General features: G+C 40.5%; 1 protein-coding gene across 2 annotated transcripts in view; it reads right to left on the bottom strand.

Moving 5' to 3' along the window:
• CLYBL (citramalyl-CoA lyase) overlaps nt 1-5987 on the bottom strand; it is a 396026-nt gene extending 390039 nt beyond the window's left edge. The window contains exon 1 of one of the 2 annotated variants that reach the window (XM_043997995.1): nt 5640-5987. In XM_043997995.1, coding sequence (XP_043853930.1) covers nt 5640-5734 — 95 coding nt within the window. In that variant the 5' untranslated portion in view covers nt 5735-5987. The remainder of the gene's footprint in view (nt 1-5639) is intronic. The other variant, XM_043997994.1, reaches the window with a different exon arrangement.
• Between the last annotated feature and the right edge of the window lie 6163 nt (nt 5988-12150).

Genomic DNA, 12150 nt, shown 5'->3' with positions numbered 1-12150 from the left:
TTTTTGCCTCTATTTCCTCATCTGTAAAATGAACTGGAGAAAGAAATGGCAAACCACTCCAGTATCTTTGCAAGAAAATCCCAAACGGGGTCACGAAGAGTTGGACACAACTGAAATGAATAAACAACAACAAATATGGGTTAAGAATTGTCCATTCAGAGGGGCAGCTAGGTGGCGCAGTGGATAAAGCACTGGCCTTGAATTCAGGAGGACCTGAGTTCAAATCCAACCTCAGACACTTGACACTCAACTAGCTGTGTGACCCTGGGCAAGTCACTTAACCCTCATTGCCCTGCAAAAAAATAAAATAAAATAAAATAAAAAGAATTGTCCATTCATACCATGTCTTCCCCATTATCAGTGAGGTATGAGTAACAGGATTTTATGCTCAACCAGATAGTCTACCCTATTAAAGGAGGAAAAACAATGGAGGCTCCAGAGAAAAGGCCAGCTACCATCTTCAAAAGGCCATTTCTCTAATCTTCCCTACTGCTCTATACATCTACCAGGCATCTATTCTATAAACAGGTCTGGCATGATTCTGGTATATTATTAATACAAACTCAGTAAATAGTCTTCTGATAATCTCTCTTTGTGTGATGGGCCTGTGGAATGATTCATCAGCATGTCTAAAACATAATGTAATAATTTCTAACACAATCTGGTCTTCTAAATTTAGTAAGTAAACTAAAATAGAAAGTGTTTCAATGCAACAGATGAAAATAAAAATCAATACAGATCACAAGCAAATTCTAAGATGCAACTATAGCCCAAAAAGAGTTCATTTCTACTCTTTTGAATTATTTCAAGATATGCCAAGTAATCTACATAAATATTAAGCTGATCGGCTACTTCTCTTCCCACATCAATTTTAGTGTATGCATAGTCAACAAATACGGAATGGAATGTAGCAAGAAGTAGGCATTATGAACACTGTGCCTATCAAACATTTCATAAGTCTTTCCAACTCTATTGAAACAATAATAACAATTAGAAAACTAGTTCTTCAAGCAAGGGAAAGAAAAACTAAAATAAAATAATATCAGACATAGATACCGTGATTCAAGGCCTTAAAAGTACATTATGTATATCACTAAACCCAAGTTTCAGACAATTTAGCTACTGAATTATCAAGACATGCCAGATGACTGAGGTTGGGACTTTCATCTTCCCAGTCTACTTTGTTTATTTGTTTGTGGGTTTTTTGGTGTTTTTTTTGGGGGGGGGGAACAATGAGGGTTAAGTGACTTGCCCAGGGTCACACAGCTAGTAAGTGTCAAGTATCTGAGGCCGCATTTGAACTCAGGTCCTCCTGAATCCAGGGCCAGTGCTTTATCTACTATGTTACCTAGCTCCTCCCCAGTCTACTTTTATAATGTGTGTGGGGGGGGTGGAGGTAGGAGTGGGGATGCTCTCCAGTGTAAACAGGGCCCAAACTTTTTGCCATTCTGTATACAATATAGCTACTTTGTTTCTCTGCTTTTGTCCTGTTCTGCCAGTCAGATGCCTTTTACTGGCCAACTCTAATCACAGAATTCTAAGAACACATTTTGAGAAAAATCCTAGAATTCCTAACTATTTCTCCAATAACGCACACCAATACAATCTTAGTTTGCAATAGCTTTTCAAGGTGAAGTCCCTTCAAACCAGTTTGGAAACTTTTAAGTTACCATTCAGATTCAACTTTTTGTCAGGAGGGTCATACCAGGAAGAGCCATAAAGACCCTCCAGAGGACATGGTTACCTAATTCAAAATTAGGTCAATAGGTTTTTCAAGTAAAATGGCCCTGGGGAGGGGCCAACTACCATTAATTATGAGAATCACTGTTAAATTGGTGCCTTATAGGCCCAAAGGACTATGAAACTGTGCATACCCAGAAATACCACTACTAAGTCTGTATCCCAAGGAGATCAAAGAAGAAGCCAAAGGACCTATATGTACAGAAATATTTATAGCTCTTTTTGTGGTAGCAAAGAACTGGAAAGTGAGGGGATGCTCATCCATTGTGGAATGGCTGAACAAGTTGTGGCATAGGATTGTGATGAAATAGTATTGGGTTTAAGGAAAGATGAGAGGGTGGTTTCAGAAAAACATATAAAGACCTATATGAACTGAGGCAAAGTGAAGTGAGAAGAACTGGGAGATCATTGTGCATAGTAATAGCAATGTTGTAATGATGATCAACTATGAAAAACTTCAATACAACTATCTAAGACAATTCCAAAGGACTCATGGTGAAAAATGTTATACATCACCAGAGAAAAACTGATGAGCCGAGGGCATTTTCTTACTTAATTTTTCTTGTGTAAAAAAATAAAATTTGGCTAATATGGAAATATTTTTACATGATTTCACATGTATAATAGATACATTGCTTGCAGTGAGGTAGAAGGGAGAGAATGTGGAAATCACAATTTAAATAGAAAAGAATGTTAAAATTAATTAATTTTTTAAAATCATTGGGGCAGCTAGGTGGCGCAGTGGATAAAGCACGGGCCCTGGATTCAGGAGTCCCTTTCAAATCCGGCCTCAGACACTTGACACTTACTAGCTGTGTGACCCTGGGCAAGTCACTTAACCCCCATTGCCCTGCAAAAACAAAAAACAAACAAACAAAAAATCATTTAGCTCCCTTTCAGTCACAGCTCTGACATGTTTAGATAGTACTACCAATCCTGACCCCCATATGCAATCACATATCCACAATCACACCTCTTCCCCATTACACAAAATAGGTCAATTTATGATAATCATATCATCATACCAAAACTCAATTTCTATTCAATTGTAACATGCAATCCATCAAATTGTACTAAATAAGATCATAACTGTAAAGGAAATTAAAGGGAAAACAAATGCTATTTTCATAGAGGAAGTTTGGATAGCCAGATCCAAAGATCCTTAGACTAGCCATATGGAAAAACATTTTTCATACAAACTCATCCTAAGTAATAAATATATCAAGTAAACCATCACTTCAGGCTGGCCAGCTGACTGAAACGTTATAATCCCCTCAAGCAGTTACCAAACTTAGAAATGCAAGTACCACTTGCCTGAGGAAAAGTAATAAATAAAGCATGATGATTTAAATCGACATATAGAACTGACTAATTTTGTGATCTACTGTGGTCCAGTAGAAAGAGTTCTCTGGCTCTCAGGTCAAAGAACTTGGATTCAAATTCTGCTTCTGATGTTAACCACCTAGGTGACATTTGGACAAGTCATTTAACCTCCCTATGGCTTCAGTTTCTTTTCATTTGTAATATAGAGTGTTTGAACCCTGAAATCTCCAAATCTATGAGCCAATGAACTCTGAAATTACCCTCTGTACACAGGCCTTTTTATCCTTTTACCTAATGGATATACCTAAAACATAGATCTGACTATGAAAATCCCCAACCAAAAATTCTTCCCGGGTTTCCTATGGCTTCTAGTATAATGTACAAAATCATCAGCCTAACATTTGAAGCTTGAATATAGTTCCCACCCAGACATAAAGTCTTATTTCATCTTTCCCCCTTTCACACAATCTCCATGGCAATCAAACCAGCCTACAGATAGTAGTTCCCCATACATACACACAGTTGGTTGTCCATCAATGACATTCTTTTTTTTTTTTCTTCCCATCAATGACATTCTAAGCCCTGCCTCTGCCAGTGTCTGTACACAAGTGGTCTCCAAAATCTGGAATATATTCCATCCTCACCTTTCCTTCATTCAAAGCACAGTTTAGTTGTTTAGCTAGAGATGTCCTCCGAACTTGTGTTGCCCTCTTGAAATGTCTTTGTATCTGGGTACAATTTTGGGTATGTCATCTTGTTGGGTTTTTCCTCCTATACCAAGAGTCGTAGCAGGAGATGACTCTGGGGGCAATCTAGGGTATCCTAGCAAGATCCTAATGAAGGGCCACCTGAGATCTTAGAAATGCAAGAGAGAAGAATGAAGGGGCCTGAGCTTGAATAGCTCCTGGATATAGCTCCTAATAGCCAACTAGCATTTACAGGGAAAGTCTAGTTCCCAGGTAGAGTGCTAAGCCTATCTGAAGTGCTATGTAGTACATGACCCTGAATAGTCCAACATAGGTGATTGGGTATATGATTCTGGGAAGAGGATTGGGCTACCTAAATGTGATTTACCTCATTTTTGGCCTTCATTAAGTCTCAAATTGGGAGAAAAACATGGAAAGACTTGCATGAAATAATGAAAAGTGAAAATGAGCAGAACCAAGACAACATTGTATGCAGGGACAGCAATATTGTTCAAAGAATAATTGTGAACAACTAAATTATTCTGAGTATTATAAATATTCAAATCAACTATGAAGGAAGATGCCCTCTACCTCCAGAGAAAGAACTGATAAATAGAAGTATGCATAGCATGGTTTTACATATAATTATAAATCTCTGTCAACAACGGTGGCCGTGCTCTAGTGTGGGGTGGGGAGGGAGAGAGGGATACAGTCCAGACCTTAAAATATATATATTAAAATTTTTAAAAAGTCTAAAACCCACAGAGGTTTCTTATCTGAATCTTTTTTGCATGAAAGAGAACCTTAGGTTTTTTTTCTAACTTTATTTCAAGTATGCGTGATTTCATTTATTCCCTTTATAAGTGCAGTTTACAAGGGGCAGCTAGGTGGTGCAGTGGATAAAGCACCAGCTCTGGATTCAGGAGCACCTGAGTTCAAATCCAAGCTCAGACACCTGACACTTACTAGCTGTGTGACCCTGGGCGTGTCATTTAACCCTCATTGCCTCGCAAAAACAACAACAACAAAAACAAAAACAAGTGCAGTTTACAAACTCTTCCAAGTCTTAAGTAGAAGCCATGAGTTGGGGGTGGGGGAGAGGAAGAAAAAGAGGGAGGAAGGAAAAAACAATACCACCTTATCAACTCAATGGTAATGAACTTCTTTCCATTTAGCCGGCGGCTTGGAAAAATCTGCCAGAGTGCACACTTCATAGACATAGCACTTGAAAGGGCTGTTCACACCTTCACACCACACAAAGGTAGATCGGGGCTTTCTGGATCATCTGTCAGCAATCGTTTGTGTGGGTCTGTTTTGCTTTCTGGCTGTTCAGAGTTCAACTTCCCTAGTATTTCCAGGGCGAAGCAAAAGGCTCCTCACAAACCATAGGACTAGAAAAGAGGCATGGGAAATATCTGCAAACTATAATAGCTATAACACAGGTATAACATAGTAACTATAAAAGTGCAATATCCCTGAACCTCATTCAACCTTAGAGTCTCCTTCTGTAATATGAGACGGTCGCACTAGATGTCCTTGAAGGCCCCCCCCCCTCCCGCCCCTTCTAGCACTAGTTCTGTAAGGGCCATAATTGGGTGCAAGGATTTGAAGTAAGGAAGCAGGAAGAGTGTGTAGCTAGAAAGCGAAAGGCCAACAGAGCCAGGGGGCGCCCGGAGCGAGCATACCCGGAGGAGGAGCCTGCCAGTCTGGGGACGCTCGGGAGACGCTTTTGGGGTGTATGTAGGGGGGGGGGTTGGGTGCCAGGCAGACACGTGTGCAGAGATCAAGGCGGCTCTCTTTGCAAACTCGGGGAACCATCGGGAAGTGCAGCGAGGATGGGGGGGGGGGGCCGCGGGCGGCTGGGGTGGAGGGGGGTGTGCAGGAACTCACAGATTTCGCAGGCGCCCCGCTCCAGCTCCGGCTCCGGCTCCTGCTCTTGCAGCACCAGCAGCGCGGCCGGCCTTCTGCAGCAGTCTTAGCGCCATCTTCCCGCCAGACTCTGGGCTCCAGCTCCCGGCTCACGCTCCTCCGCTCGGGCCCCGGGCCTGCAGCTCCACCCGCCCCGACCCTCCCAGCTCGTGCCGCACGCCGCGCGGCTCCCGGGGCGCCGATTGGCCCGAGGGGGAGGCGAGCGGGGCGCACCGGCCAAGGTCGCGGGCACGGCCCTGGCGTGGGAGCCGGCGCTCCGCGGGCACTCGGGAGGTTTTCTGTGGCTTTTCTGCGATTTTTCTGTTGTTTGGCTTCAGATAAGCCAGGCCACCGGCCGACACCGGTTGCTCAGGCACCAACTCGAGTGGAAACTTTGTCTCTGAGTTTGCAGCCTGTATTATCACGTGTTTTTCTCGACGTTTGCATCAGTTTTGCTGATTATCCCTCTTGTCTTTTGTATATTTTTAATATAATAGTTATTTAACCCTTGCGTATTTTTAATTATATAGAATAGTTCTTTGGGTTGGAGATAAAAATTTAGTGTAAATTGAGTGTAAAATCTAGGTGTAAAAACAAAAGTTATGAATAAAATTGTATTTTGAACAATTTGCTGCAACAGACTTTTAGAAAAAGCCTGTGTTATGGACTAAGAAATTGCATAGATCTGTCTTCTCCCATCGGCCTTCCCTGCCCAGGAATTTATTATGAAAATGCAACCCTTGCATTTAATCCCCTTCTCTTCTCTTCTCTCTCTTCTCTTCTCTTCTCTTCTCATTCCTCTTCCTCTTCTCTTCTCTTCTTCTCTTTCTCTTCTTCTTCTCTTCTCTTCTTCTCTCCTTCTCTTCTCTTCTCTTCTCTTCTCTTCTCTTCTCTTCTCATTTTTGGCAGGACAATGAGGGTTAAATGACTTGCCCAGGATCAAGTGTCAAGTGTCTGAGATCATATTTGAACTCAGGTTCTCCCGAATCCAGGGCCTGTGCTTTATATCCACTGTGTCACCTACCTGCCCTTCTAATTTTATTTTGTGGCATTAACTTTCACCCAGGTTTATAGTGTTTCAGAATTGGTTGACTGACGAACCAGGAAGAGACAGAATTTGTAGGAATGAGTCTTTCATTCAAAGCTAGTAATAGGATTATGAGCAGGTGTTTTGTCGTCCATGTTTTTAAGAATGGCTAGGGGGGGGGGGGGGCTAGGTGGCGAAGTGGATAGAGCACTGGCCCTGGATTCAGGAGGACCTGAGTTCAAATCCGACCTCAGACACTTGACACTTACTAGCTGTGTGACCCTGGGCAAGTCACTTAACCCCCATTGCCTCTCAAAAAAAAAAAAAAAAGAATGGCTTGAAGCCCTGGGTTGGTGAATGCCACCTCTTCCTCTATACAAAAAGCAGCAACAACCTTCTGTTTCTTTCCTGATTTGGGTCTCTAATCATAATCCAACTTTTTAAAAAAGCTTGCCCCCTTGAGTTGGGCTCATTTCTTCCTTTTCTCAAATTAAATCCTTTTTTTTTTTTTTTTTTTTTTAGTGAGGCAATGGGGGTTAAGTGAATTGCCCAGGGTCACACAGCAAGTAAGTGTCAAGTGTCTGAGGCCAGATTTGAACTCAGGTACTCCTGACTCCAGGGCTGGTGCTCTATCCACTGCACCACCTAGCTGCCCTCTAAATCCTTCATTTTAAAGGGCTTGTTGTATGTGTGACACTAAACTGCACTGCATAAGAAGAGGAGAAAGTAGATAAATTTGTAATATAAATTATTGCCTGACCCCATTGAACTTATAGTCTGCTGTGGAAATAGGATGAACATACAAATAACCAGTAATAGACCCAATGGCCAAGAAAGCCCTGGGTTCAATTGTAGCCTCTGACAAACTCAGACCTTGTGAGCCTGGGGAAGTCACTCAACTTTTGTATATAGTTCTTTGCATATTGTCTCCCTATAGAGACCCCATAGAGAGTTGGCCTAAAAGGGAAGAAGTCCTGCTTTCAGTTCCAGCATTTGACACACACAGACCTTTGTTGTCGTTGTTTTTTGTTTTTTTTTTTGTGGGGGGCAATGAAGGTTAAGTGACTTGCCCAGGGTCACACAGCTAGTAAGTGTCAAGTATCTGAGGTTGGATTTGAATTCAGGTCCTCCTGAATCCAGGGCCGGTGCTTTATCCACTGCACCACCTAGCTGCCCCAACTCTTAGTTTTTGTACACAATTGTTTGCATTTTGTCTCCCATATTAGACTATAGACATCAAACACACCAGCTCGTAACACTCCTAAGTGCCGCCCAAGCCTCACTAAAATATAATTGGGAAAGAATTTTTAAAAAATAAATGAAAATACAACAGAACATAGGTAATGTTGACATATGATTTTCCCATGGTTTAGTGGTGTTCTTTTCTGTTTGAGTTTAACACTACTGCTGTAGGAAGTTCCATCCCTATGCCAATGAAATCACAGATCCATTCCCTATGCAGTAAATAAGTAAATAATTATAATAATGCTATTTGAGATCCAGGGGAGAAAGGTAATTACAGTCTAGGGGTAATAAGGAGGGGCAGAGCCAGGGAAGGCTTCCTGGGGATGATGTTTAGATTAGACATTAAGGGATGGGTAAATAGTCAGCCAACTGAGGCTTAGAAAGGGAGACATTCCAAACACAGGGGACAAAGATCAAAGGCATGAGACAGAGAAGGTCAAGGTGTTTTCTGGGGATGATGAATCGTCTGCTTTGCTACTCAAACTTGTCAACATAATGTTCATTACAGTCAAAGTTGGGGTCGTGTCAGATTGTGGAAGTTTAAGTACCAAGCAAAGAAATGTGATATGGGATAGTAGAAAGACCATTAGATTTGGAGTCAAATGGCAAAGGTTTAAATCTCAGTTCTATCAGTGGTAGCAGTGTGGCACAGTAGAGAATGAACAGGGTATGAAATGCCAAATGGAATCACAAGGAGTTGGAAATGACTGAAACAACTAAGCAACAGCAACATGAAGCCTCAGCTCCTTGTTGTTGTTGAGTAATGTCCAATTCTGTGACCCTATTTGGGGTTTTCTTGGCAAATATACTGGAATGGTTTGCCATTTCCTTCTCCAGCTTTTTTTTACAGATAAGGAAATTGAGGTAAACAGGGTTAAGTGACTTGCACCAGGTCACATAGCTAATAAATAAATGTCTGAGGCCAGATTAGAACTCAGAAAGATGAGTTTTTCTGACTCCAAGTCTGGCATTCTATCCACTGTACCACCTAGCTGCCCTTCAACTCCTTTACTACCTGTAAAATCTTAGAAAAGTCACTTAACCTAGGTTTCTTTGATTTTAAAATTAGATGATTGGATTACATGACCTCAAAGGTCCCTTCCATCTCTAAATTTATGAACTTATGAATCCAACTGTGTGACAGTGGACAAATAAAGAAATTTCTTTGGGTTTCAGTTTCCTTATCTGTAAAATGAAGGGGTCCCCTCTTGATAAAAAAATTGATAAACTATGATCATACTTCTTATAGAGTATTGTACAACTCACATCCACTTTCAGGGCCTCAGTTTCCTTATCTGTAAATTGAAGTTGTTATACTAGATGATACCCGAGTTCTTTTTTAACTTGAAATCCAAAAAGATTCTATGAACCTTACTCAACAGGCAAAAGGGAGTCATTGAAAAATTGTAAGTAGAAGAGAATCATGACTAGATTTATGCAAAAAGAAAGTAAACATGGTGGTAGAGTGAGAGATAAATCTAGACAAGAAGACCTCAAAGAAATCTATTGCAAGTGCCTAGTGCAATAGTGCAATCTAGTGCAAGTGCTTAATGAGGACCTGCAGGAGGATGCTGAGTGTGGAAATACAGCATCAATAGAGTTTGATAACTGATTGTATATGAGTTAAAGAAAACATCAGAGTTTTTGATATGGTAGACCAGGCGGTGCCTCTAAAGAGAAACAGTATAGTCATTAGAAGTCAAGTTTAGGGGGCGAAGTTCAGTTTTCAATGTGTTGAATTTGAAGTATTAGTGGGGATTACAGTTAGAAAAATGTCCTGGGAAGGTGTGGGTTTGAATCTAGGAAGAGAGTTCCAGATTGGAGATATAGACCTGGTAATCATCTAGATGCAGATTTTAAAGTCATTGAAGTGAATGAAATTGCCAAGGGAGATTGTGTGGAAGAGAAGAGGGCTAAAGGATAGACCCTTGGGGAACATGGAATTGGGAAGAAAATGAGGAACGAAGAAGAGAAAGGAGCCCTTGGTAAGGCAGGAAGAGATTTAGAAGAGTCAAATAAGAGAATTTATCCAAAAGGGAAGAGGGGCCAGTGGTTCAAATGCCAGGAAGGATGAGGACTGAGAAAAGTCTATTAGTTATCATAAAGATGGCAGAGTGAGCATAAGTAGAACAATCCAGTTTTCTCACAAATGCTCCAACAAAGTTGTTAAAAGAAAGAAACAAGTAGAAAGGATCAAGAAATCCAAGAATCTATATTATAAAGTGGCAATCATGAAAATGATCTGGTTCTGTCTAAGAAATAGAGTGGTAGACCAGTGGAATAGATTAGGTACACAATACACAGTAGTAAATAACCATAGTAATCTGTTGTTTGATAAACCCAAAGAGCCAAGCTTTGGGGGCAGGAACTCACCATTTGACAAAAACTTCTGGGAAAACTGGAAAGCAGTATGGCAGAAACTAGGCATCAGGGCGGCTAGGTGGCACAGTGGATAGAGCACCGGCCCTGGATTCAAATCAGTTCAAATGAGTTCAAATCAGGCCTCAGACACCTGACACTTACTAGCTGTGTGACCCTGGGCAAGTCACCCCCATTAACCCCCATTGCCCTGCAAAAAAACCCCAAACAAACAAAAACTAGGCATAGACCGACACTGCACACCATACACCAAAAAAGATCAACATGGGTAAATGATTTAGATGTAAAAGGTGATATTATAAGAAAACGATGGAAACATGAAACAATTTGCCTGTCAGATCTATGGGATGAATTTATGACCAAATAAGAGATAGAGAGAATCATGGAAAGTAAAATGGATAATTTTGGTTACATGAAATTAAAAGGTTTCTGCACAAACAATACCAAGAAAAGCAGGAAACCCTGGGGGAGGGTGGGATGTACAGTAAGTTTCTTTGTCAAAGGCCTTATCTCTCAAATATATGGGGAACTGAGTCAAATTTCTAAAAATAAGTCTAAGTATATGAACAGGCAGTTTTCAGAAGAAGAAATCAAAGCTATCTATAATCACATAAAAAATTCTCTAAATCACTACTGATTAGAAAAATGAACATTAAAACAACTCTGAGATACCACCTCTCACCTATCAGATTGGCTAACATAACAGAAAAGGAAAATGATAAATGCTGGAGGGGATGTGGAAAAATAGGGACACTAATGCACTGATAGGGGAGATATGAACTGGTCTATAGTTCTAAAGAACTATGCCCAAAGGGCTATAAAACTGTACATACCCTTTGATCCAGAAATACCACTACTAGGTATATATCCCAAAGAGATCAAAGAAAAGGGAAAAGGACCTACATGTACAACAATATTCATAGCAGCTCTTTCTGTAGTGGCAAATAATTAGAAATTGAAGTTATACCCATCAACTGGGGAACGGCTGAACAATCTTTGGTATATGATTATGATGAAATGCTATCATGCTACAAGAAATGACAAGTAGAATGTTTTCAGAAAAAGCTGGAAAGTGTTACATGAACTTAGGCAAAGTGAAGTAAGTAGTACCAGAAGAACATTGTACAACAATATTGTAAGGCTGCTCAATTATGAACGACTTAGCTACTCTGATCAAGACAATGCTCTTACAATCCAAAGGATCCATAATGAAAAATGATTTTCATTTCCAGAGAGAGAACTGATTGAACATTGCCTACATATTTTGAAGCATACTTTTCACTTTCTCTATCATTCTTGGGATTTTTTTGGTGTTTTCTTTTGCAACATGGCTAATATGGAAATGTCTTGCAATGACTTCATAGTATAATTAATATCACATTACTTTTCCTTCTCAGGGATAAGTGAGGGCCATGAGGGGAGAGAATTTGGACCTCAAATTTTATTATTTTTTTAAAATTAGGCAATTGGGGTTAAGTGACTTGCCAAGGGTCACACAGCTAGTAAATGTTAAGTGTCTGAGGCCGGATTTGAACTCAGGTCCTCCTGACTCCAGGGCCGGTGCTCTATCCACTGCGCCACCTAGCTGCCCCTTGGACCTCAAATTTTAAAATAATTAATGTTAATAATTTAAAAAATAAAAGTGGGAAAATGTTTAATGACATAAATTAAAAAGTATATTTAAAAAAAAGAAACCCAAGGGAGAAACTACAGTGTTTTTTTGCCAGCCCCAGGTCCACATAGAAAGAGACAAAATAAACATGGGCACTAGAAAAAGGATCCAGGCCAAAAGCCTTGCCTGGACATCAGGGAATCTTTCCATCAAAAGGGCCATGGGTGAGC

This window comes from Dromiciops gliroides, chromosome 3, assembly GCF_019393635.1.
Source record: "Dromiciops gliroides isolate mDroGli1 chromosome 3, mDroGli1.pri, whole genome shotgun sequence".
Lineage (NCBI taxonomy): Eukaryota > Metazoa > Chordata > Mammalia > Microbiotheria > Microbiotheriidae > Dromiciops > Dromiciops gliroides.
Note: the sequence above shows the minus strand (reverse complement) of the source record. Positions and strands in the feature narration are given on the sequence as shown.